Source organism: Hirundo rustica, chromosome 14 (genome assembly GCF_015227805.2).
Source record: "Hirundo rustica isolate bHirRus1 chromosome 14, bHirRus1.pri.v3, whole genome shotgun sequence".
Taxonomy (NCBI): domain Eukaryota; kingdom Metazoa; phylum Chordata; class Aves; order Passeriformes; family Hirundinidae; genus Hirundo; species Hirundo rustica.
The window spans coordinates 16,885,867-16,911,337 of NC_053463.1; the positions used below are offsets into that span (position 1 = coordinate 16,885,867).

The 25,471-nt window shown below is 56.7% G+C and overlaps 3 protein-coding genes across 3 annotated transcripts; all 3 read left to right on the forward strand.

Annotated features, from left to right (window-relative positions):
* The first annotated feature begins 471 nt into the window (after nucleotides 1–471).
* Nucleotides 472–14,797, forward strand: DNAJC18 (DnaJ heat shock protein family (Hsp40) member C18). The gene is made up of 7 exons (XM_040078149.2): nucleotides 472–573; nucleotides 686–831; nucleotides 2,139–2,324; nucleotides 4,969–5,081; nucleotides 6,971–7,080; nucleotides 8,747–8,919; nucleotides 12,377–14,797. The coding sequence occupies exons 1-7, from the start codon at nucleotides 536–538 to the stop codon at nucleotides 12,499–12,501; spliced, it is 891 nt and encodes a 296-aa protein (XP_039934083.1). The 5' UTR covers nucleotides 472–535; the 3' UTR covers nucleotides 12,502–14,797.
* Nucleotides 14,798–18,244: 3,447 nt separating this feature from the next.
* Nucleotides 18,245–23,277, forward strand: PROB1 (proline rich basic protein 1). The gene is made up of 2 exons (XM_058422533.1): nucleotides 18,245–20,834; nucleotides 20,887–23,277. The coding sequence occupies exons 1-2, from the start codon at nucleotides 18,279–18,281 to the stop codon at nucleotides 22,954–22,956; spliced, it is 4,626 nt and encodes a 1,541-aa protein (XP_058278516.1). The 5' UTR covers nucleotides 18,245–18,278; the 3' UTR covers nucleotides 22,957–23,277.
* Nucleotides 23,278–24,120: 843 nt separating this feature from the next.
* On the forward strand, nucleotides 24,121–25,454 carry MZB1 (marginal zone B and B1 cell specific protein). The gene is made up of 4 exons (XM_040078611.1): nucleotides 24,121–24,318; nucleotides 24,604–24,710; nucleotides 24,828–24,932; nucleotides 25,009–25,454. Exons 1-4 carry the CDS (start codon nucleotides 24,121–24,123, stop codon nucleotides 25,181–25,183), a joined length of 585 nt encoding a protein of 194 aa, XP_039934545.1. The 3' UTR covers nucleotides 25,184–25,454.
* The last annotated feature ends 17 nt before the right edge of the window (nucleotides 25,455–25,471 follow it).

Below are 25,471 nucleotides of genomic sequence, written 5' to 3' on the forward strand. Positions count from 1 at the left end.
CAGCTGCTGTCACCAGCACCCCCAAGGACTTTCTAAAGCAGAGTGTCCAAAGGAGGGAGCCGGGGCTGGGGAAGGGTCTGGAGGAGCCACCCGAGGAGCCGCTGAGGGCACTGGGCTGCTTCAGCTGCAGCAGAGGAGCTGAAGGCAGAGCTCAGGGAAGGGGGAGCTTTGGGATGGAGAGCAGGGAAAGGTTCTTCCCCAGAGGGTGCTGGCACTGCCCAGGCTCCCCGAGGCTGCCAGAGCTCCAGGGATGCACGGCAGGGATGGTTGGGGTGTCTGTGCAGGGCCAGGGGCTGGACGGGGTGATCCTGGTGGATCCCTTCCTGCTCGGCATACTCCACAGTTCCATGACTTTCCGTAATTCCACAATCCCACGGTTCCATGACCTCCCGCCCTCCTCTCCCCTCAGCACCCCTCATGACGTCACCGCCCCTCGCCGTGACGTCACGGCCCCGCTCCCAGCAGCCCCCGCGCACAAGATGGCGGCGCGGGGCGGCGGGCGGTGAGCGAGGGGCGGCGGCGGCCGCGGGCCGACATGACCTACACGGCCGAGCAGCTGGACGGGGTGCGGCGGTGAGCGGCAGCGGGGGGCCCGCGGGAGCACGGGGGGAGGCGGGGGGTCGGGACCAGGGAAAGACGGGGAGCGGGCCCGGGGCGCCCCGGATAACCCTGTGTGCGCCCTCAGGATCAAGCGGTGCCGGGATTACTACGAGATCCTGGGGGTGAGCCGGGACGCCGGCGAGGAGGAGCTGAAGCGGGCGTACCGCAGGCTGGCCCTCAAGTTCCACCCCGACAAGAACCGTGCGCCCGGAGCCACCGAGGCCTTCAAAGGTGAGGGGGCGGCAGAGGCGGCCGCCGGCCCAGGGAGGCGGGAGGGGTTACGGACACAGCAGCGGCCTCACAGAACCCTGCTGCGGCTCGGCAGGGTTTGCGTTTCTGCCTGCAAAATACACGTCTCCCTTAGAAACGATGGGAAATGCATCCCAGGTCTCAGTGCCGGATGCTTTTGAGGAGTTTTACAAGGGTCTGAAGGGACAGGACAAGGGGGAATGGCCTCTACGCTGTCAGAGGGGAGGGATGGATGGGATATTAGGAAGAAATTCTTCCCTGTGAGGGTGCTGAGGCCCTGGCACAGGTTGCCCAGAGAAGCTGGATCCCTGGAAGTGTCCAGAGGCAGCTGGGATGGGGCTTGGAACAACCTCCTCAAGTGGCAGCTGTCCCTGCTGATGGCAAGGGATTGGAATGAGGTGATCTTCAATGTTCCTTCCAACCCAAACCGTTCTGGGATTCCATGATGCTGAAGGAGGTTCAGAACTTGGAACTGACACTGCCCATGCAGGAGAATTGGGTGTTTGTCATCAATAACTGCTCCTTGTCATGAATAAATTTTTATTTATAAATATATGTGGGAATATGGAATTGAATGCAGCATGCTGTGTCTGGAGTTCTGTTATGCTACGGTGTTACTGTCTAAACTCATACAGTATTTCCCCTTTCCATGCAGCTCAGCAGGAGGAAAGCAAGTGATTCATTCAGTCTGATAAAACAAGGAGCTTCTGGAGAGCTGTTCTTTCTTTCTTTCTTTCTTTGTGTTTGGGTTGTATTTCTCTATGAACTTGTTCAGTCAGGGATCAAAGAAGAAAGATGAGCCAAACACTTCTGAGTGATTGGGTGTGAGGTGTGAAATAGGTGTGCCACACAGCCTCAGGAGCATCTCTGCCAGCAGGAAAAACTTGGGATAGCCCTGTGCATTTTAATTTGTCTCTGCAGTTATTAACTTTGTGTTAATTGTATGTGGGATGTGGAGGTGCACTTGGACCAAACTTGCATTTGGCATGAGCTGATAAAGTGATCCATTCTCACCCAGTTTCTTGGCTGAATTGAACTCTCATGTCAGTTTTACAAGTATTTCAAGTCTCTCCATATACTTGGACACTTTTGTCTTTCTCCTGGCATCAGTGATAGCAGGAAGTGCTTTCCATCACGGGTAATGCCAGAGCTTTTACACATCTTTTGTAAAAGTACCACAGTCTTTGGTCAAGCACAAATTCCCTAGGCTTGTTGGGTCTTCCTTCGCTGCTCCACTTACAAAAGTGTGAGCTCTGGGAATGTAACACTGGTTTTCATTCCCTCTCCAGCAATAGGCAATGCATTTGCAGTTCTGAGCAACCCTGAGAAACGGCTCCGCTACGATGAACTCGGGAGGGACCACGAGCACGTCAGCACTGGCCAGGCCAGGCACTACAATTACTACACTGAATTCGAAGCAGACATCACACCGGAAGAAATATTCAATGTGTTTTTTGGTGGGCACTTCCCTACAGGTCAGTAGCTGGGTGCAGTGGTTTCGAAGGGCAGTGGACTGACTAACCCCAAGGGAACGGATGGAGCTGTGCCAGGGCAGGCTCAGGCTGGATTTTGGGAGGAGTTTCTTTCCCCGGAGGGTGCTGGCACTGCCCAGGCTCCCCAGGGAATGGGTGCAGCACCGAGGCTGCCAGAGCTCCAGGAACCTTTGGACAGTGCTCCAGGGATGCACGGGGGGGATTGTTGAGGGGCTGGATGATCCTTGGGAGTCCCTTCCAACTCAGCATATTCTGTGATTCTATAAACCATGTGGAAGTTCAGCTTCCCTAGGGACTGCTCAGGGAGTTGATGATACATCTGAAAAGAGCAGAAACCTTTTCACATTTGATTTCTGCCTTTTTGTACTCCCTCCATCATCTGAAGCCAGTAATGGTATGGGAGGTAAGACAGGGTGTGAATGAGAAGTGATCAGAGTTGGTTTTGGTCGTTGGACTCAGTGACCTCAGAGGTCTTTTCCAACATGAACAATTCCATGACTGGGTTGTCCTTGAGGCACCTGACAGCATTCCAGGCCAGCATGGCCCAGCTCCTGGAGCTGTGCTCTCAGGGGAAGCAGGAGCTCCTGTGCCTCACAGCAGCCTGTGCTGTCATGAAATTACAGCCTGGGAGCTCAGCAAGTGCTGCCTGCCGGGAGAGGAGCCGGGATCCAGGGGATGTGCAGGATCAGTGCTCCGTGCATGTCTCAGCCCTGCCTTGGATTTTGGATTTGTAGGATAGATAGAAATATCCTGCAAGATCAGTGAATTAAAAGGAAATCTGAAAGGTGTGAGGACTTCAGGGACCTTCCTGGCAGCACCTAAGGAATTGCTGTAGCTCTCCGGGGAGCTTTTCACCTCCAAGGTGTCAGAAAAAGCGAGGTACACACCAGTTACTACAGCCTGAAGACACACAGACGAGTATTTACTTATTAACCTTGCTGTGAGTGATGCATCTTGCAGCTAAGAGGACCTCAGATCCCAAACTTGCACCAGTGGATATGCAAAGCCAACCCCAGCAAGGTGTAATTCCAGCTGGAGTCTGCAAGTTTTCCATCTCTGACTGTGCAAGGAATTACACCTGGATGTGCCCTTCGTGGGACATCCCCCTCATGGAACGGGTCTGTGGGAACAGGGATGTTTGAAGCTGAGGACAGGAAATTGAGGAGCTGTGGGAGGAGTTTGGATACTGGGCATGGCAGGTTTATCAGGGAGACTGGCAGGAAGGAGAAGATGGGAATTTTCAGCAAAGCACCAAAGAGTAAGAAAATAAAAATACAATCTTGTAGTAGTGGGTGTTGGTAGTAAGCAAGAGTTTCCTCACTGGGCTTTTGAGGGCAGGTTTATGGCTTTGTTTTTACTGAGCAGTTTTCCTCTACGGATATTCCATGGAAAAATACTTAAATTTAAAATGTTAAATGTGATTAAACTCAAAGGAGACTCCACATGGCAGAGTGTTGCAGTTGTAATGAAGAGAGGCTACAAGTTCTTCTCATAAAAAATAAATGCACATGGAACAAAAGAAACTGCTGCCGGAAATTCTTGGAGAAACTTAAAATTTGGGAAAACTTTTTTTCTAGGCACCCCAATAAAAGTCATTCTTTTCCCACACTGGCTTCTTCTTTTCACAGCTTGATAAAATCCTGTCTGAGCAATGTTGAAGGATAGAAATAAACTTTCTTTTTTCCCAGAAGAAACTTTCCTCCTTGGAGCCAGCCTGGCTTGGCTCGCTGTTGGAGCTCTGACTGCACACATGCCTACAGCTTGGAAAATCTTTGAACAAGCAGTGGAACAGATTTTGACACAATAGCAGAGGTCACCTTTGCCCAGGTTTCTTGCAGAATTCTTTGGGACACTCAAAAAAAAGGACAGGATAAGAGTATAAAATAATGTGACATCTTTCCCAGGGCTTAAAAATAGTTTTGCATTTCTGTTGTGATGATAAGCCACAGATTTCAATTCTCTAACACAAAGACATTCTGAATTTCAAAAGAGGAGAGCACAGCTATTATTAAGATATTCATATGGTGATAAAATCAGGTCCTGAGCTTCAAATTGAAGCAGCAAATGCATTTCTTCCCTCATTTTAGATTTAAAAAAAAAAAATCAACCACATTCCGTGTGCAAGAAGGAAAATCCTGAATTGTTCTCCTTTTTTACTCTTTTTAAAATCTCTTTCTTTATTATAAAATAATTAAGTGAAATTATTAATGGCTTGAAGGCAGAGGAATTAGAAATGAGGGTAGAAGACCACATACAGTAATTATGGGAGACCATAATTCACAGCCTGAGCCTGGTGAAGCAAATTCATTTTCCTGCCACAGCCTTGCAAGTGATTGTGACAAGAACAGCATTAAAATATGAGATACAATCATAAAAATCAGAACATGTTTCTGCAGCTTGATTTAAATTAAGATGGATTGGGGCACACTACAATTTCTCTGGTAGACTTTTTGGAATAACATTGTGGTGATGTTTAATTCTGCGGTGGTTTGTGCTTTTTACTCTGAGATCTCCCAGCTGTCATTCAGGCTGTGGAGTATAAACCTGGATGATTCAGTAGAAACTGAGGAATCCAGGTGGGTATCAGCAGCTGGGTGAAACTTGAGCTGTCCTGGTTTCTTTGCAGGGAACATCCACATGTTCTCCAGTGTAGGCAGAGATGCTCACTATTACCCACGGAGGCACCGGGCCGAGAGGGCGTGGACACAGGAGCCAGAGGAGGAGGAACACAGGCCACAGGTAGCCAGGAGGAGAGATCTCCTCAGCTTAAATATTGAAATATTTTCAAACATTTCAGCAGGGTGAGAGATCCTCTTCCAAAGCCAGGACAAACCCTCCCATGCTTCAATGCTCAGTGTTTGTCTTCAAGGGCTGCAGCCACGGTGCATGTTTCCTTTGTCACTGCATTGGATTTCATTAATCACTGCTGTAAAGATCCATTGTATTTATAGCATCTCAGGCCCTCCAGTTTTGGTCACTGAGGGTTTTGCTGCTGCTTGCTTTTTGCAAGCTCCAGTGCTTGGTAATCCGACAACAATTGGTCCAGATGGGGACTGGTGATGGATGTGGAAGTAGTGGCTTGTCCTCAAGGTGTATTTAATCCTTGAGTAAATGAGCACCCAGGGGCTGCACAGGCCTCTTCCAGCTGGGGGCAGGACGGGCTCAGGACACATTTTTGCCAGCTGAGGCTTCCAGATGAGGCACAAGGTGTCCTTTGTTGTCAGAGCACATACACACCTGCCACCTGCCTTGGCAAGATCCTCCTCTGGAGACACTGTTAACCTCCAGGGATCATTCTCCAAGGAAGATGAGTTTTTTTCCTTGTGAGGCTCAGAAAAAAAAACCTGGTACAGCTGACAGACAGCTAAGTTGGGGGAAGTCAATCCAGCCCCTCACTTCAGGAAAGTGAAGCCCCCCCACTGAGGGGCTGGAGCATGTCCAGGGAAGGGAATGGAGCCCCAGGAGAGGCTGAGGGAGCTGGGAAAGGGAATGGAGCCCCAGGAGAGGCTGAGGGAGCTGGGAAAGGGAATGGAGCCCCAGGAGAGGCTGAGGGAGCTGGGAAAGGGAATGGAGCCCCAGAAGATGCTGAGGGAGCTGGGAAAGGGCTGAGCCTGGAGAAAAGGAGCTCAGGAGGAGCCTTGTGGCTCTGCACAAGTCCCTGACAGGAGGGGACAGCCGGGGGGGTCGGGCTCTGCTCCCAGGGAACAGGGACAGGAGCAGAGGGAACGGCCTCAGCCTGGGCCAGGGGGGGCTCAGGCTGGACAGCAGCAGGAATTTCCCCATGGAAAGGGAGCTCAGGGATTGGAACTGCCCAGGGAGGTTTGGAGTGTCCATCCCTGGAGGTGTCCAAGGAGGGGCTGGAGGTGGCACTCAGTGCTCTGGGCTGGGGACAAGGTGGGGATGGGGCACAGCTGGGGCTCGATGGGCTGGGAGAGCTTTTCCAGCTTCAATGATTCTGAATCCCACCTACTACTGCATCAGGAATCCTTGTTGGTATCCCAGGGCAGAGGTCAAAACCTAAATAGGTGAATATTGTATTTTCCTCTGGATGAGAAAAGGCATTTAAAAGCCAGTTTAGAAAGAAATGTAAGAGCAGAAAGAAAGATCAGTGTTTTCTCTTTGATATTGTTTCCACTCTTTTGTGCTGTTAAATGAATCCAAACAAAAGCCTCAGTGCTTGCATCCTGTCTGAAGTTACACTGCATGGGAGCTCTTAACCCTTTACTGCTCAGCCATAAATGCAGGGCTTGAGCAGAGGCTGGGATCTTTACAATGGTGAGCAAATCCAGAGGGTGCAGGAAAGCCCTAGGCACATGGGAATTGCAGGGTGTTCCTGCAGGCTGGATTGGACACTGACAGGTACAATAGTGCTTCCCTGCCCCTGTGAAGGAAGGGGCAGAGGAAAAGATAATGGAAAGAAAATGGTGTTCAAGAGCATTCTGATAATATTAATAAAGGTTATTTAGAAATCACAGTGTCTGCCCTCTCAAAATCCCAAAGTACTTCCTCTTATTTCCTTCCAAGTTTACGTGTAACACATTGATCTGTGATTGATAGCCTGGCTTCTGTGAACAGATGCCTTTTTCCATCTCTGTATTTTCTTGACGGATGGTACTTGTACTTTTCAGAATTCATACTCTGCATTTATCCAGCTGATGCCAGTTTTCATCATCATAATAGTGTCAGTTATAACCCAGCTGATGGCCACCAATCCACCCTACAGCTTATTCTACAAATCGTAAGTCCTTTAAAACCACATTTTTCTGCTGTTGCTGCTTGCAGCACGGAGGCAGATGGAAGTTAGGTTTGATTGCAAAATGCATGTTAATGTGTTAATGTTCTGCTCTTTATAGAAAATGTTTCCAGTTTGTAAATAAGGAGATACCAACAGCCTGCACTGGTGAGTTGTGAGCACTGTGAAGTTCCCTGTGGGGAGCTTTAGTGCACAGGGTGCTGAACTGAGAGGGTCAGAAACCTTCCTCAGCTGGTGTGGAATGGTTTTCCAGAGTGATACAGGATGGGGAGTGTGGATGTAGATCAGCCTCTGATCTGACCAACTCCCAGAGGTTTCTCTGGAAAGCAGCTAAAAAAATGGAACTGTGGTTTGCAGTATAAATCCAAATTTTTTGTGGAGCACGAATCCACTGGAAGCTCAACAAATCACTAAAGCCTTGAAATGGCCTGGTTTAACCTCTCTAGAGAAGCAGGGCCTTGGGGGCTGGGAGCAGAAGGACCCCACCAGAGCTGCTGTACTGGGAGCTTGTGGGGCAGAGGAGGACTCACATTGCTCACAGCTTCCAGGGCTGGAGGAGAGAATGACCTGACCTGGCCTGGCCCTTACTGAGAGAGGAGTGGGATTGGCAGGTTTGGGGCAAGCAGCAGAGTGCTCCAGACAGTCCCCTTATTCCCTTCTAGGAGTAAAACTGCTCAGGTCCAGCCTTCCCCTCCTCTCCTCTGCCAGAGCAGCCCAGCACCCCTCATCATTTTACCACACGATGTCAGTGTGAGGCCCTCAGAAAAGAACAGGAGGGTGGATGTTTTTAGGGTGGTTTGGTTTGGGTTTTTTTTTTCTAGGGACTTTTTGCTATCTGCCAGTCCCATGTGAAACCTCCCATGCTGCCCCCACAGCAGCTGAGCTGCTTTTCTTCACTACCTCCCCTTCTCCTGGTGATGGAGATAGGCCTGAGCCTGGTTCAGAGTTAGGCTGTTTATCGAAATCGTAGCCTTAAAACAACTGAGCAGCCTAAAAACTAAAAGAAAATGGGAACACCCCTGAGACACAGGGAAGGAGAAGGAAATGAGTCTAGGGAAAAGGGGCAAACAGGATTCCTTTGAGTAGAGTGTAACCTTTGTGTTTTGGCTGCCTGCCTCTCTCTGTGGGCAGTGATTCGAGCAGAGGCCTGGGTACTTTTGCTCAGATATGGAAATTCACTCCAGGAGTGTGGTTTAACCCAGTGACTGTGTCAGAGGGGCTGAGTCTTCCTACAGGGTATTTTCCAGCCTGTTCCATGCCTCACTTTACTTAAAGGGTTTGATGATTATAAAATCCTGAAGAAAACTGTAACTAGAATCTCCCCTGCTAAGTTTTATTTCTACTAAAGTATCAAAAAAAAAAGGGAAAATCCAGATCAAACTGCTTTGTGCCCTAAGTTTTTATAAACTCTGGGATGTTCTCCTATGACTGTAGCAGGAGGGTGGAATTCTGTTTGTACTGCAGAGTTTGCTCTCCCTGAGATTGTAATTTCCTGACTGGATGGTTGAGGGAGCCATAATCCTGCAGAAATGAATTGTACAAACATTGCTATAAATATTTTCCTCTGGAAATGCTAATATGGAGAAATAGCTCTTGATTTTTTGAGGTCTGAACTGCTGAAACATCTGATTTCCTCCTGCTGCTCCCACAGGTCCATAGGCCACGTTGTCAGCAGAGAAACAGAGAACTTGCAGGTGCCTTACTATGTTGATAAAAACTTTGAAAAGAATTATCAAGGAGCAGAACTTCAAGAGCTGGAGAAAACAGTTGAGAAAGATTACATAGACTATATTCAGACCAGCTGCTGGAAGGAGAAACAGCAAAGTAAGTTATTTCTGTCCCAAGGGTGTTTCAGGGGCTGGGGGGTGGTTGTGCTTCACAAAGCTCTGCTGGTTTTAGCCTCAGTTTCCAGTCCTTGTAACATCTCAGCCTTGCACTGGTTTAAGGTGTCTCACATCTGCTCTTAACACTGAATTTGCTATTCTTGAGGTCTGTCAAAATCCATTTTAAGTGATTCTGAGAGATGAGTGGAAAGTAGACTTCACCATCTGAGACGCTTTTTTCTGGTCAGGTTTTAGGCTTGAATAACCCTTGGTGATGTTTTAACCATACAACCCACCACATTTCTCTAGCCCTGACAGATTGCTAGGCTGGAAGAGATCTTGAGACATCACCAATTCCCTGTTTCCTTTGCTGGAGCAGAGCCAGTTTTGCTTTGACTGGCTCCACAAGAAGTTTCTGTAACTTTTTCCTTAGAATTTCTCCAGGAAAGTCCAGAGCGTGTCCAGGTGCTCTTGGCTCCCTTACAGTGAGCTGTGTTGCTGGTATCAGTTTTCAGAGCATGCTTCCGTGGTTTGGGTGTTATTTGCATTTTCTATCTTTAGCTGAGTTGGAGATCATATTTTTCACCATTTTCAAGTCTTTCAAAACCAAGACTTGAATGCCGAAAGGGAGAGCACAGATGTGAGCATTCAAGATCGTTATTCTCACTCAGCCCTGAGTGGATCAGTGGCACAAGTAAAGGCATGTTAGCCCCATCTTTTACTGCTTGTTAATTGCTACTAATCTGCTTCATTGAAGAGACAGCAAATTCCTGCTGCTTGCAGAATGGTAAGGAATAACAGAAGTTACATCACAAGGAGTAGCTTAGGCTGGGATGTTGTGACTGGTTTTATTCACTGATTTTATTCACTTAAAGAACTCACCACCCTCCAATGAGTCAACACCGAGAAGTGCTGTGGGTAAAGGAAGCTGGAACAAGCAGTGTCTGTGTGAATGTTCAGGAGCAGCAGACAAGCTGCTTTCACACACTGGTGGGGATTTGAAATTGCTCTGTGCAGAACAGTCCTCAGCACACTGCTGAAAAGTACCTTTGCACTTCTTCTCAGTTTCTTTACCAATTTAACTAAAGAAGACTCATTTCATCCTAAAGGAGAGGTAACAATAGTGTTGCTGACTCCAGGCTCTTTACAGGTATTTGATGGGAAGGTTTGTTTTGGCTTATTTTACATAAAAGTTACCAATCCTTCTTTTAAAGAGGAATAAAAAGATGTAGGCTTTGAAGTGAAAAAGGAAAAGAGCATATAACTTAAGGCCATAAAGTCCTGCAGTTTTTTGTGTGTTTGCTTTGTGAACTTTGGGTATCTGTGGCTGGCAGGAGCAGCCTCCAGGGATAATATGGATGTTCATACTCATAAATGTATACTTGCTAAAGAGGAGAGTTTATTTCTTACAGAAAAGTTCCTTTAATTGACCTCGTGCAACTGAAAGTCACCGCATTGTCTGTTTCACAGAGAGCTGGAGCTGAGGAGAGCCCAGCCCCAAAGAGGGGACAGGGTTTGTGAGCCTGAGAGACCCAGGAGTCAGAGAGGGGAGATGATCCAGCCTTGAATGCTGAGTGCCTGCCAAGCCGTGCTCCTCCAGAGCTTTGTACACTCAGGGATTGTGTTAGTCACCAGCTGCAAATACATTTACAGCAGCCACAGTTAGCATAGCCTGAGGCCACTGCTGTCATTAAAAACTCACCATTTTCAGAGTGCTTCCCGTACAGGCCATAGCTGAGACTGAGCTGACCTTAGGACAGTCATGTTTGTAAAAATAAACTCTGAATGCAGGATGGAGTGCTGGGCAAAAGTTCTGCAGATGCTGAGGCAGTTCTTAGTCAGCTGTTGCTGCACAGTGTTGGTCCCTTAATCCTTGCTGAAGTGTTGGACTTGGTGTGATGAGCTTTGTGTCAGTTGAATGTCTATTTATAGTGCATTTGTTGTGTTTACTGAGGGCACGTTTCCCTTGAGCACCAGCAAAACAGACAGAGATAAGGAGTTCAGGAACAGTTTGGGTTTTAAAGTCCTTGATTCTAAGACTTGAAAAGCATTACCGGGTGTCCAACAACCTTAAGGAAAACCTTTAAAATAATGGATGGGTTGTACATTGTTCAGCCAGTCAGTTTTACGGTGCTGCACCAGATTCTCCGCAGAGCAGCATGTGGAAGTTGGGTATGCTGTGGGTTTGGGTCTTCTGAAATCCGTGGCACAGTTAAGTTCAAAAAGCAGGTTTTGCAGGAGATGGTTCAGCTGGGATGGCTCAGCTGTAAAGGGAGCTCGGGGTCACAAAGAGGCAACTGAAACTAAATCAGGATAAATATCACAGAATCATGGAATGGCTTAGGTTGGAAAGGGCCTTAAAGCTCATCCACCCCCTGCCATGGTCAGGGACACCTTCCACTGTCCCAGGCTGCCCCAGTGTCCAACCTGGCCTTGGGCACTGAGAGATCCAGGGGCAGCCACAGCTGCTCTGGGCACCCTGTGCCAGGGCCTCAACACCCTACCAGGGAGGAATTTCTTCTGTATATCCAATGGAAATATAGTTGTAATTCAGAACCTCCTTGAAGAAAAGGCTTCAAAGGAACTACTCTGTAAAAAATTGAAATCCACAAGGAGCAAATGTGATGGAATGAATGCTCTCAAAAGCGCAGGGAATAATTTTCCCCAATTGGATGAGTGTAAACTGAGATTCTCCGCTGCACAACTCTAGGGGCTCTGGGCTCAGGGACAATTACCTGAGCCTGGTTTTTGCTGGAGGCTTGACAAGGCTGTGCCCAGTGCTGCTCGAGTGGCATTTTGGTTATAAACCTGTAAATGGATTTCTGCTCTAAAATGAACTGTTCCTGCCTGTCAGTTTGTGAAGCTTTTCAGTGAGTGGGAGGAGGGTTAAATGGCTTTAAATTTCAGTGGGACAGGGACAGAGGACGTAAGGCATGAAAGGATCTATTGAAGTTCTTTCCACTCTGAATAATTTTATAAAATGAGGGGCTTGTAAAGTGTATAAAAGCTCTTTGAAAAATTGAGTGTCATCAGGTAGCCTGTGCTTATGGAGATGTTGACCTTTTCAGAAGTAAATTACTGCTGTTCTCCTCGGTGCATCTAATCCTGCAGCCAAATTATTCTGCAGGGAGAAACCTATATTAAGACTTCCTCAGCTAATCAGCAAAAGAAACTTCTCTGAATTACTAGGAAGAAATAATTTAAACAATGGGATTGTTTCATTTTTATGTGGCTTTTGAGAAGAAGGGGAACAAAATGCAAAGTACATTTGAGATTGTTAATGAAAGGGCAGGGAGGCCATTCAGATAGGTCCCTTGGGTAGCTGTTCACCTCCCTGGCTTCAATACCCACCAAAATTAAAATTTAAAAGTGCCACCAGGATAACAGGACACTTAGAAACAGTTCTTTAAAGGAGACTCAGGGCTTCATCCTAATACATCTGTTTTTTCGTCTTTCAGAGTCTGATTTGTCAAATTTGGCCAAGCTCTACAGAGACGAGCGGTTAAAACAGAAAGCAGAGTCCCTGAAACTCGAGCACTGTGAGAAGCTCTCCAGTCTGATTGGGATGCATAAAGGGGGCTGACCAGGACGCACACGTTCTATACTTCTATTTATTGCTATTTTAACTTCTGTTTTTATTTTCCTCCATGTGAAAAGGGAAGGAGTCTGTTGTAGAGCCTGGATATTGGAGTCCCTCTGCAGGCAGTGCAGAAGGGGCCAGCACGAGCTGCAGGGCTGCTGTTTGCTGTAATATATCCTGTACATTAGATTTGGTTCCAAGGACCAGTGGCACTTTGCAAATCCGTTCCCCAGGAGATGCTCTGAATTTGGACCCCGTCTGCATGGGTGGGTTGTCTGCCATCCAGGCTGTGTGTGCTTCCCAGGAGAGCAGGCTCCTCTCGGCTTCCCCTGGATCTGCAGCTCCTGTCCCTCCAGGCTGTGCCGCAGAACCGGGGTGGTTCCAGTGCACGAGGAACGGTCCCTGCCTGAGGGGAGCCCCTGAGCGCGTTCCCAGCTCTCCCGCTGTCCCAGTGTCCCTGCTGCTCCAAGGAGGGCTGTGCCCATCCTGACACCGACACGGGAGTCTGGGAATTGCACCCATTCCAGTGTCTGCCAGACCTGGGGCCATTCCCTCGTCTGTTTCCAGTGGCATATTTTGAAGCTGGCTATTCCATTCTGGTTTTTATCTGCACACCCCCCCCAGCTCTCACAGAGTCCTGCATTTTCTAGTACAGTTCTCATGTAGCATATTTCTACTCTGTTGAGCAGCTATGAATGTTTCACTGTAGACATGATATTGCAAAGAAAAAGATCCATGTGGCAATGTCCTGTTTTTTCTTGATCCTTCTTCACACAGCCAGGCCTTGAAGGGCAGGTTGGTGCTGGGTTGTCCTCGTGAGCAGCAGACCAGTGTTAGACCAGTGTTGCTCCAGCTGAGCGCCGTGAAGCTCCCGAGGCAGTCTGGTGTGTGCCCTGCGTGGAATGAGCTGCTCTTCCAGGGAATTCCTGCCTGGGGTGGGGGCTCACAGAGCAGCACTGCTCCCCTCTGACCCTGGCCATGGGAGCCAGTGACCCCTGAGCAAGGCTCTGCTATTGCCACATGCCTGAAACTCGAGTGACACAGGATGCACAGGTGGCCTTGGCTGAAACCTAGGGAGCAAATGCTCAAAAGCTTGGGAAATGCCAGGATTAAACCTGCCTTTAAAGCTCAGACTGTCCGTGTGATGGGCACTGGTGCAGTGGTGTGGGAGTCCCACTGGATGGAACTGGGAATGTTGGTACCATAGTGTGTCTCCTCCATGTCCCTGTCCCATCCATACAGCCCTGGAAGGTGTGGCAGGAAAGGAATCTGGAAAAAAAACTTTTTCTGGGATCTGCATGAGGATTAGGGTTTGGTTTGAGCCCTGGTGCTTCTGCACATGAGCACTAAACATCCCAGCTGGGAGGAGAATATTCCAGATACAGCAACAGTGCTGTGGTGGGATTGTCATAAAAGGGGGGGAAATGACATAGTGACTCTCTAAATTGCATTTTTATGCCCCATTTGTAGGAAACCTTGTAGGAACATGAGGAAGTTGAGTAGAATTTTTGGGGTACCTGGCACAGGAAGAACATTTTTGAAGGGCTTGGTGTGGAGCATTCCTAGTGCCAAAGTTTAAGTGCAAGAATGGGTCATGATTCCAGGCTGGTGGCTGGCAGAGCAGGCAGCCTTAATTCTGGTATTTCCCACTTTTGAGCACATGAGTGTACAAAAAGAGAAAATAATGTTGCTTTTTATATATTAAATAGCTTGTAGAATATATTAGAAATCAATTTTAGTGGTTGGACTTTGTTTCAGGGTTCGGATCTTCCCTGTCATTCCTGTGTGACTGTAGAGGGATACAGGTAGGGAGACCAAATCCAGCGACTTCCTGGACTCACAGTGTCCTGCACGGAGCTTAAACTCCTCCATAGCACTTTGCACTGAAACCAGATTGTACCTTTCATCCAAAGATCTCGAGTACTTGATGGAGACCTCCTGTGGGAAGCACAGTCAGCTAGGAGGTGCAGGAGGGAGGTAAAAACATCCCCCAAAGCAATAAGTGATTTGTTCCTAACCAGGGTCAGGGTGCTGTGAGGGAGGGCGCGTGGCTCGGGACCTCTGCAGTGACAAACGGGACAAGTTGTGTTTGTCCGGTGCTCCGCAGGAAGAAGGAGAATCCTCTCTGGAGCCCCCGATGTGGAAATGCATCGCGGTCCTTCTGCAAAGGGTACTTGGGATTCTTCTTTGTGGGGCTCTTGACGGGAGGAGAGGGTGTTCTGGGTGCACCAAGCGCTTGAACATGGGTTTGTGTGTGTATATATATTTATTTATTTTTAAATTAAAGACGTGACATCGCTGTGCCTGTCCGTGGTGATCCGAGCCTGGCGCCGGGAGGGGTGCGGGGGGTGGCGGGGACGGGCCCGGGAGGAGGCGGCCGCCATTTGCCGCGGGGTGCGGGACACGGCCGAGGCCTGGGGATCGGGATCGGGGCTGGGATGGGGATGGGAATCGGGATCGGGGCTGGGATGGGGATGGGAATCGGGATCGGGATGGGGATGGAAATCGGGATCGGGGCTGGGATGGGGATGGGAATCGGGATCGGGATGGGGATGGAAATCGGGATCGGGGGGGCTGGGACTGGGATGAGGGTGGGGATCGGGAGGGAGATCGGGGCTTGGATGGGGATGGGGATCGGGATCAGGATGGGAATCGGGATCGGGATCAGGACCGAGCCCTCCTTTCCCTGTGAGGGGCGGGGCCTGCGTTCCATCGTTATCATTGGGGCGGGGTCTGCGCTGGCCCCGCCCCGCGGCCTGCGCCTGATGCGGGACCGATTGGGACCGGGGCTGGGAATGGGACTGAGGGGTGGGAACGGGACTGAGGGGTGGGAACGGGACTGAGGGGTGGGAACGGGACTGAGGGGTGGGAACGGGACCGGGGCTGGGAACGGGACTGAGGGCTGGGAACGGGACCGGGGCTGGGAACGGGACTGAGGGGTGGGAACGGGACTGAGGGGTGGGAACGGGACTGAGGGGTGGGAACGGGACTGAGGGGTGGGAACGGGACTGAGGGCTGGGAACGGGACTGAGGGGTGGGAACGGGACTGAGGGGTGGGAACGGGAACGGGGCTGGGAACGGGACCGGGGCTGGGAACGGAGCTTGGAACGAGCCAGATGCTGGGAACGGAACCGGGAACGGGGCACGGGCAGGAGCAGAAGTCTAGGAACGAACAGGGAATGAGAGAAGGGGCTGGGAATGGGACAGGGGGCTGCGAACGGGGCTTGGAGCGGGATAGGGGGCTGGGAATGGGGCGTGGGACGGGCCAGGGGCTGGGAGTGGGGCTGGCCCCCGGCACGGCGCCGTGTGGCCGCGGGAGCCCCCTGCCCCGTGTGTGCGGTGCGCAGCGCTGGCACCTGCTCGGGGGTGCCGGGGGAGCGGGCAGCCCTGTGACACCCTGGCACACAGCGCCCTGGGGTGTCCCAGGTGCCCAGAGCCCTCCTGAACCCCAGAGGCGGTGCTGACAGCCCCTGCCGAGCTGGGCCGGTGTTTCCTGCTCCTCTGGAGTTGCAAAAAGTTGCTCCAGCGTGGGAGAGGCACATCCTGCTTTCGGCAGCTGCCAGCAGCCTTCCTCCTCCTCCTCCTCCTCCTCCTCCTTGCTGCCCGTGCCAGGCTTGCCAGCACTGAGGTGAGCACACACAAAGCTGGCACGAAATCCAGGTTAATAAGCAAATGCAGAGGTGAGGCAGCAGGCAGCATCACACTGGCTTAAACATAAATCAGAGTTTAATTAGCAAGATTGGCTCAGCCAGGGTGCACCCGCTGTTCTGTAACGTGTTTGTGCCCCACAGGCAGCTGCTCCCACGCAAAGCACAGCCAGCCCTGGGTGCTGAGAGATGCTGCTTGGGTTTCATCTGGCAGGAGGAGCCCGGGAGTCTCTCCGTGGCCTCCAAACCGAGGGACAAACCCAGCAGGAGGAGGTGCAGGTGCTGCAGCGTGGCCTGGCTTGGGTTGGTGCAGCCTGGGGCTGCAGCCGGGGCAGTGACAGCAATGCCAGGCCACTCCTGCTGCCATCCCACAGCATGCCCAGACAGGATGTTCACGGCATCCTTGGGATCACAGAATCACAGACTCGTGTGGGTAGGAAAGAACCCCAAAGAACACCCCCTTCCACAGTCGCAGGGTGCTCCAGCCTGGCCTTGGGCACTTCCAGGGACCCAGGGGCAGCCACAGCTGCTCTGGGCACCCTGTGCCAGGGTCTGCCCACCCTCACAGGGAATAATTCCTTCCCAATCTCCCATCCATCCCTGCTCTCTGGCAGTGGGAGCCATTCCCTGTGTCCTGTCCCTCCAGCCCTTGTCCCCAGTCCCTCTCCAGCTCTCCTGGAGCCCTTTAGGCCCTGGCAGGGGCTCTGAGCTCTCCCTGGATCCTTGTCCATGTGAGCACCCGCAGCTCTCCCAGCCTTTCCGCTGCCCCATGCTCAGCACAGTCCTTGCTGCTGCTGCTCCGCTTACACCCAGGCCCTGCTAAAACCACAATGGTCACAGTGACAACAGCTGTGACAAGTGACACACCAGCACCGGAGGCTGCGAGGGTGGCAGGGGAGCAGCACCGGACACGCGGCTGTCTGTCCGGTGTCCATCGCCGTCCATCCGCTTCCCGGCAGCCGCCGTGGGCTGGCCCCAGACACACCCTGGAGCTCCGTGGAGAAGCAGGGCCAGGGATGGTGACTCCACCACTGCCCTGGGCAGTCTGTGCCAGTGCCTGACCACCCTTTCTGTGAAGAAAGGGATTTGGGGGTTTGAATCCCACATGCACACTCTCTCTTGCAGGCGGCCAGCGCAGCAGTGAGCACTGCCCATGGCAGGTCCCCTGCACTCCCTGTGGGCACAAATGCCACCTGCAAGCCCAGCCAGCTCAGCGGGGAAGGGTTAAGTGCCAGCCCAGTTCTGCGGGAAGCTTTCCTCTCCTGCTTGCCAAGGTTTAAATTTAGTCCCTTCATGAACCCAGAGGACTTGGGCATCGGGTTGCTCGAGGACTGGCAGCGCTGGGGAGCACCTGCTGCTGCTGTTTCATGGCAAAACTCCCCCAAAAGCTGGGACTGGGCTACACCAGCAAGGCTTGGGGTGGGCAAGCTGCAGCGACCCTCATGTCACCTCAGCCACTTCACCTCACTGGCTTGGGGTGTCCCCAAAAAAGACACATGGTTGCAGTCCTTGGGTCAGCTCCTGTGAATCCCAGGGGTGCTCCATGCCCGGGTTGATCCCAAGCCTTGAGTTTGCTCCTGGATTAGATATGGGGGAGCTCCTGCTTGGGACAGGGTGGGGTTTGGGGAAAGCCCGATATGGACACACCATCGCTGTGGGGAGGTGGCACCGGGAAAGGAGCCGTGGTGGGGACGGAGCTGCAGCTCGGGATCCTGCCGCGCCCTCGGCACCGGGAACGGGACATCCCCAGAGGGATCTGCGGGTCCCTCGCCCCGGGGCAGCCCAGGCCGTTCCCTGGGATCGCACACCCGGGAGCTCTGCGGGGTGCGGAGATGCGCCGGGACCCGCCCTGCGGTTTGGGGAGAGCGGGGCAGCAGGAGGGGCAGGGATGAACCGGCGGCCCCCGGCAGGTCCCCGAGGCCGGGGGCGGCGGTGGCATCCCCGCAATGCGCTTGGCATCGCCTGCCCCGGCTGGCGCTCGCTGTGTCCATGTGACCCGAGCTCGCTCTGTGCCGCCGCCGGCTCCAGCCGCCCGGACGGCCGGGGAGCCAGAAGGTCGAGCCAGCAGCCCCGGCAGAGCGGCCCCAGCCCCGAGCAGGGCTCCCCGGAGCCCCCGGCCTCCTCCCTGCCACCATGCCCCGCGGGAAGAGGGAGCCGGTCCCGCTGGCCCCCGCCGAGCTGCCCGGCCCCGAGGGCGAGTGTCCCCGCTCGGGTGGGGATGACCGGCGGTCGGCGGAGGAAGAAGAGGAGGAGGAGGACGGACGCCTCCCGGGGCTGCCCCGCGACGACCTCACCAAGAGCGTGTCGAGCTCCTCCGTGTCCTCCTACCACTCCGCCCTGTGCTCGGACGGCACGGAGATCTTCAAGGACTGCCTGGAGTTCCTGGACGAGGAGGGATCGCCCGGCCGGGCTGCCCCGGGGCGCTGGGCTCCGGCCGGGGCCCCCGGCGTGCCCCCGCCGCCCGGCCCCCTCGCCCGCCCGCAGCGGGCTCAGCTGTCCAGCGCGGCTAAGAATAGCCCAGCGCCGGGCCAGGGGGGCAGGATGGGTCCCCCCGGCGGGGACCGGCAGCCCGTGCCGGCCGCGGCCGCTGGCGGGGAGCCGGCCGTGCCCCGGCAGCCCGCGGCGATGCTCCCCGGGGCTCCCAGCGACTCGGACGAGGTGGACGGCGAGGTGCAGGCGCTGACGGCCAGGGCTTTCCGCAGCCTCTCGGGGCTCCCCGCAGCTCGCCTCGACATGTGCAGCTCCCACACCTCCTCCAGCCTCTCCAACTCGCTGTCGGAGGACGGCGGGCGGCCGCGGCGGTGGCCGGCGGGCGCCGGGGAGCCCCGGGGAGCGGCGACGGCTCTGCACGGCCGGGCGGGCTGGCCTTTCCCCGGCGGCGTGGACGGGGAGCTGCCGGGCAAGGAGCAGTTCGAGTGCGTGGACGTGGAGGTGGAGAGCGGCGAGGCCAGGAAGGGCCACGGCAAGAAGAGGACCGTGCCCAAGCGCCAGATCCTGCTGAAGAGGAAGGAGAGGAAGGAGACGGGCTTCGGTCCCCGGGGAAACGGCCCGGCGCCCCAGCCCCCCGCCAGGAAGGAGCCCCCCAGCAAGGGCAGAGCCGTCGGCGAGGACTTCAGACTCGACTACCAGCAGTTCATGAAGGCGGCGTCCCTGGAAGGCACCGACAGGACCAGGGCGGCCTCGTGCCTGGTGAAAAACGTCCTGGCCAAGAAGATGCAGTACGAGCAGCGGATCAAGATGGAGCAGAAGGGGATGCGGGGCAGCTCGACCTCCTCGGGGCCGTCCTCCGCCGGCACCGACCTGCTGGGGGATGGTCTGGAGGGCAAGTCCAGCTCGCTGTCCCGCTCGGACTGCAGCTTCTCGGCCGAGGACCTGCGGGCCGGAGGGATGCCGGTGGCCGCGGCGGCCGCGGGGAACGCCACCGCCACCGCCCATCCCACCAAGGGCGTGGTGCTCAGCGAGGCGACGAGGGAGACTGTCTGCAACCTGAGGAAGACGTTCAACGAGCTCAACCAGAGGATGAAGTACCAGGAGGTGCTGGAGGGCCGCTGGATGCCCGCGGCCGCAGAGGAGCACACGTCGGAGAGGATCTGCTACCAGCGAGCCCGCGCCTTGTTCGAAGCCCAGCCTGGGGCGGGGAAGGCGCTGGACGTCGCGCCCCGGTTCGCGAGGGCGCCGAGGCCGTGGCCCAGCCTGAAGGAGCGAGCCATCGGCCCCATCCACTCCCAGAGCCTCCCCTTCAAGGCCGAGAGCCGGGCGCTCCCCGCCGCCCCGCCGCGCCGCCCCTTCGCCTCCTCCCTGGCGCAGGAGGCGAGGGCGCTGCCGCAGAGCCAGCCAGAGAAGCCGCCAGCGGTGCCCCGCCGGCCGCCCAGCCCCGGCATCCCGGCACCCCGGGGCTCCCCGCCGGCCGCGCCCCCCAAGCCAGAAGAGAAGGGGAAGGGGCGCGTCCCGCAGCCCCGGGACGTGCGCAAGCTGGTGAAGAGCAGCTACAGCCTCAAGTTCGGGACTGCCGGCACCGTGGCACCGGCGAGCAGCGGGGAGCCGCCCCCGGCCGCCCCTCTGGTCATCCACTGCACCTCTGTCCGCCGGGAGCCGGCGCCGGAGCCGGCGGGTGAGGAGGCGCCGGCGGCCCCGGCGTGCGCAGAGGGGCCCGCGAAGCCCCCCGGCAGCCGGGCCGCGCCCTCGCACAGCTCCCCCATCAACATCACCAGGGTCCAGGCCACGCGGAGGGGAGCGGCCCCCCCGGAGGAGCCGCCGGCATCGCCCCCGCGCCGGGAGCGGAGCGAGCTCCGGGTGCCGCCGCGGGCCGTGGCCGAGCGGGTGCCGCACGTGGAGACCCATCTGCACGTCCTGGTGGGCCGGCCGGCCCCGGCGGCAGCGGAGAGCCCCCCGGCTCAGAGCGGAGCCTTGCTGCGGGCGGAGAAGACCGTTCTCCTGCCTCCGCCACCGACGAGTCCCGCTGCGGGGAAGGAGGTGCGCGGCCTCGGCAGCGCCCGAGCGCTCCGCGCTGCCGAGGGGCCGGAGTCGCTGGGGCAGCGGCACGGCAGCGGTGACGGCCGGGACCCCCGAGCCGGAGCCCCGGGCGGCAGCAGCGCCTGCCCGCGGCCTGAGGAGCCGGCGGAGGGGATCGCGGCGGAGCCCCGGGCCGGCGAGCAGAGGCAGGAGCGGCCCGGTGGCCGGCGGGTGTCGGTGGGCAGCGGGGGCTCTGCCGGAGGCACCGGCCCCGCCGCCCCGCTCCGAGCCGGGGACAGCAGCGAGGGCCCCCCTGGGCGGCTGCCGGAGCAGAGGGAGGCCTGGGAGCGCTCGCCGCAGTGGCCGCCGGCTGCGGAGCCCTACCCGCCTGCTGCCCCCGCAGACGGCTCCAACTATTTGGCAATCCCCGAGAGAGCCCCCAAATCCACGCCGATGCCGAAGCTGTCCTCGGTCCCCAACCCAGGCAGCGCATCCTTTGGGACCCCCCTTTGTCCCCAGTCTGGCCAATGCCTCTTTTGGGGCTCCCTCAGCCCCCAACCCAGCCAGTGCATCCTTTGGGACTTCCATGGTCACCAACGTGACCAGCTCATCCTTTGGCTTCCCCTCAGCCTCCAGCCTGGCCAGCGCATCATTTGGGACCCCCCTGGTTTCCAGCTCCAACAAGTCTTTTGGGGCCGCTCTGGTCCCCAACCTGTGCAGCGCATCCTTTGGGTCGCCTTTGGTCCCCAATCCAACCACCGTGACCTTTGGGTCCCCAGTGGTTCCCAATCTGTCCACTGCATCCTTTGTGTCCCCACGGGTCCCCAATCCATCCAGCGTGACCTTTGGGTCCCCAGTGGTTCCTAATCCGTCCACTGCATCCTTTGGGTCGCCTTTGGTCCCCAATCCATCCAGTGCATCCTTTGGGAACTCCTTGGTCCCCAATCCATCCAGTGCATCTTTTGGGTCCCCACTGGTCCCCAATCTATCCAGCGTGGCCTTTGAGTCACCTTTGGTCCCCAATCCACCCAGTGCATCCTTTGGGAACCCTTTGGTCCCTAATCCATCCACTGCATCTTTTGGGTCGCCTTTGGTCCCCAATCCATCCAGTGCATCCTTTGGGTCCCCACCGGTCCCAAATCCATCCAGTGCATCCTTTGGGAACCCTTTGGTCCCCAATCCATCCAGTGCATCTTTTGGGTCCCCACCGGTCCCAAATCCATCCAGTGCATCCTTTGGGTCCCCACTGGTCCCAAATCCATCCAGCGTAACCTTTGGGACCTCAATGGTCCCCAATCCATCCAGTGCATCCTTTGGGTCCCCACCGGTCCCAAATCCATCCAGTGCATCCTTTGGGTCCCCACCGGTCCCAAATCCATCCAGTGCATCCTTTGGGTCCCCACTGGTCCCAAATCCATCCAGCGTAACCTTTGGGACCTCAATGGTCCACAATCCATCCAATGCATCCTTTGGGTCCCCACTGGTCCCCAGTCCATCTAGTGCATCCTTTGGGAACCCCCTGATCCCCAGGGCAGGCAGCTCATCCTTTGGGTCCCCCTTGGTCAGCAACCCAGTCCCCACTTCCCTTGGGCATCCATCGGTCTCCAACGTGGCTGGCTCTTTCTTTGGATCCCCGTTTTTCCCCAGCCCGGCCAGCGCTCCTCTGGGACCTGGTGCCTATCCCCTTCCTGGTGGGGAAGTGCCCTGGAGCAAGCCCGGCCCTGAGCCCCCCCTGCCCCGACCCCCCGAGGGCCCGGCTGCCGCGGAGCCCCAAGCCCAGCCCCGCCTGGAGGATGCTCCTCCTTTCCTCAGTAGGACCGATGGCCCCTCGCCGAGCGGGAGGAGCAGGCAAAGCCCACCCAAGCCCTTCTCCGCCCCGCCGCCCGCCCAGCGGAGGATGCTCGTGGATCCCAGCAGCGGGAAGTGCTACTACATGGAGCCGCCGCGGCAGCCCCAGATGAAAACGCTCTACGATCCCGAGACCGGGCAGTACCTGGAGGTGCTGGTCCCGCCGGTGGCATCGCACACCGGGCTCTACCAGGCACCTTTCAACCCCCTGGTCGTGCCCCCGGGAGTCTACGGCTCACCCTACGCACCGTGCGGCGGCTTCCCGGGGCTCCCGGCCCCGCCGCCCTCCGCCCCCTCGCCGCCGCACCCCTCTCTGCCGGCTGCCGACAACCCCGGGCCCGCCGGCTCTGCTCCCAAGGGCGAGGGGCCGTCCCCTGCCGGGGGCCCCGACTGCGGCTACCTGGAGAGCCTGTACTACATCCCCACGGGGATGCGGGCCAGCCCCGGGCCCGAGCAGCCCCCGGCCCGCGCCAGCCCTGCCGCGCCCGAGGGCTCTCTGCTCCGGATGTGACCCGAGGGATGTCCCTCCCCACGGCCGGGCTTAGCCAAAGTCGACATCGCCCCCCGGCTCGGGAGAGGCCCCTGCCCAGCGCTGAGTGGGCAAAGCGCCCGGGGTGGCGGGCACTGGTTGGGCTTCACCGGCTTCTCATGGAAACGGGGACAAAAGGGGGATTTTCCTGCGGGAGCACCTGGCAGCCCTAGGGGGACATGGAGCTGTGGGCCAGCAAAGGGAGACCTGCTTCCCCCTGTCCTGCCAGTACCATCCCAAGAGTCACCCGGGCTGGTTTGCACAGGGGGGTGAGGGCACCCCACCCCCAGCCACGGCTGCAGCACAGACATCCCAAAATAGTAATAAAACTGCTGAAATCTGCTTTAAATCTGCTTATTCATCCAGTGCCCGTGTGGTCTGTAAAGGGAGGCGAGGGCTTGAGGCACTCGGAACCTGCAGTCCTTCTGTCTGTCTTGGAGCATCCCCCAGATAAATCCCAGTCCCTGGGAGCAGGAAGGGACTCTGCAGCGAGCCCTAAACCCCAAACTCCAAACCCCAAACCCCAGCCTGAGCGTCAAACCACAACCATGAGCCCCAAACCCTGGTCCTTAACCCCAAATCTCAGCTCTAAACCCCAAATCCTAGCCCTGAGCCCCAAACCCCCATGCAGCCCCAGCCCCTGTAGGCCCACACCATCCCAGGAAGGAGTTAGGCTGAGGAGAAGGGATCAGGCGTTACAGGACTGAGTTACAGCAAAAACCTCCTGCACAGGAGGCACTCGGTCGGGGACACCCCATGCGCACCCCCTTCCTGCCGCGGCGCTCGGCTCGGACGGGCCGCCCCAGCCGGATGCAGGTGTGTGCCGGCCACGCCTCAGCGCCGCTCGCCATCCCCGGGGGTTTGTAGCCCGCCCCGAGGGTTTATAGCCCGCCCCGGGGGTTTGTAGCCCGCCCCGGGGGTTTGTAGCCCGCCCCGAGGGTTTGTAGCCCGCCCCGGAGGTTTATAGCCCGCCCCGGGGGTTTATAGCCCGCCCCGAGGGTTTGTAGCCCGCCCCGGGGGTTTGTAGCCCGCCCCGGGGGTTTGTAGCCCGCCCCGGGGGTTTGTAGCCCGCCCCGGGGGTTTGTAGCCCGCCCCGGGGGTTTGTAGCCACCCCACGTCTCCTCCCGGCACTTTGGGAGCGGCAGGATGCGGGCGGCGCTGGCAGCGTGGCTGGTGCTGAGCCTGAGCCTGCTGGGGGGGACAGGGGCCGGGGACATGTGCGGGGACCCCCCCCCAGCTCCGTCCCGCTCGGTGCCCGCGCCCCAGCTCAGCGCCGAGGAGCGGCTCTCGCCCCACATGCCCGAATCCCTGCGCTGCGACGCCTGCCACGCCATCGCCTTCCAGGTGGGGACCGGGGACACGGCACCCCAAAAGCGGCCGTGAGAACCCTTGTGGGGAAGCTTCAGCCTCGGGAGATGCTGCTGCTCCCCTGGGGCAGGCTACTGACGGATTTTCCCCACGGGCTCCTCAGAAAAGCCTTTTGGGGCTCCTCGTGGACTGCTAATCCATGCAGAAGTGCTTCCGCTGCCAGGGCCCCGCAGAGGGGCGTGCAGCCCCCAGCCCCGCTCGGGAGCAGGGGCACGGGCACGCTGCCACCCTCAGTGCCCGGGCTGTGCTTTTTCACCCCAGATTGAGGAGCAGCTGCGCAAGGCAGAAGGGAAGGCGGGCAAGAAGGCTCTGAAGGAGTCGGACTACTTAGAGGTGCTGGAGAGGAGCTGCTCACAGGACTGGGAGAGGTGAGCGGGGTGTCCCTGAGATGGGGGTGCCCCCGGGATCAGGGAGTCCCCAGGGATCAGAGCGTCCAGGGGGAGTCCCCAGCGACCATTTTCCCTCCAACCCCGCTGTGCCCGCAGTTACGGGGTGCTGGAGCTGGACGGGGAGAAGCGGCTGTCGGGGCCGGGGCTGCCGAGGCAGCAGCCCCTGAGCGTGCTGGTGTCGGGGGGACCGTGGCCGAGCAGGTGAGTCGGGGTTCGGCGGCGCAGGGGGTCGGGCACCGTCCTGTCGCCGCCAGGTGACTACGGCGGCTCCTCGCAGGCTCTCCAAGCTGTGCCACGGCTACGTGGGCGAGCAGGGCGAGGCGCACATCTACAGCGCGCACCGGCGGGGCCCGGCCGCGCTGCGACAGCTGCTGTGCCACGGCGACAAGGGACCCTGCGCCGGCCGCAAGGACCGCCCGGACCCCCCCAAGGCGCTGCAGAACGAGCTCTAGCCCGGAGCGGTTAATGCTTAATGCCCCGATGACCTTCGGAACCGACTTCGTCCCCAGCGGGAGCCGACACGTGCCGGGAGGAGGGCGCCTTCCCGGTGTCGCCTGTCACCGACGTCGCCGCTGTCGCTCGACGCCCGGCCCGGCCGTGCCGGCAGCGGCCCCGACTCCGTCCGGGCGAGCTGGGAATTACTCTGTAACCCGCGGGCTCTAATGTTTCACTCCGGCGCTGCTCCGGGCGGGTGTAGCCCCAATTAAAGCAGTTAATAGCTGATCCGTGCCGGGGCTGCG

Coding starts and splice junctions, on each gene's coding strand:
- PROB1 (XM_058422533.1), top strand. CDS start 18,279: ATGCCCCGCGGGAAGAGGGAGCCGGTCCCGCTGGCCCCCGCCGAGCTG. Junction 20,835..20,886: donor CCGGTGGCCGGCGGGTGTCG/GTGGGCAGCGGG, acceptor CCCCGCTCCGAG/CCGGGGACAGCAGCGAGGGC.
- DNAJC18 (XM_040078149.2), top strand. CDS start 536: ATGACCTACACGGCCGAGCAGCTGGACGGGGTGCGGCG. Junction 7,081..8,746: donor TACAGCTTATTCTACAAATC/GTAAGTCCTTTA, acceptor CTGCTCCCACAG/GTCCATAGGCCACGTTGTCA. Junction 8,920..12,376: donor CTGGAAGGAGAAACAGCAAA/GTAAGTTATTTC, acceptor TTCGTCTTTCAG/AGTCTGATTTGTCAAATTTG.
- MZB1 (XM_040078611.1), top strand. CDS start 24,121: ATGCGGGCGGCGCTGGCAGCGTGGCTGGTGCTGAGCCTGAGCCTGCTG. Junction 24,319..24,603: donor GCCACGCCATCGCCTTCCAG/GTGGGGACCGGG, acceptor TTTTCACCCCAG/ATTGAGGAGCAGCTGCGCAA. Junction 24,933..25,008: donor GGGGGACCGTGGCCGAGCAG/GTGAGTCGGGGT, acceptor GGCTCCTCGCAG/GCTCTCCAAGCTGTGCCACG.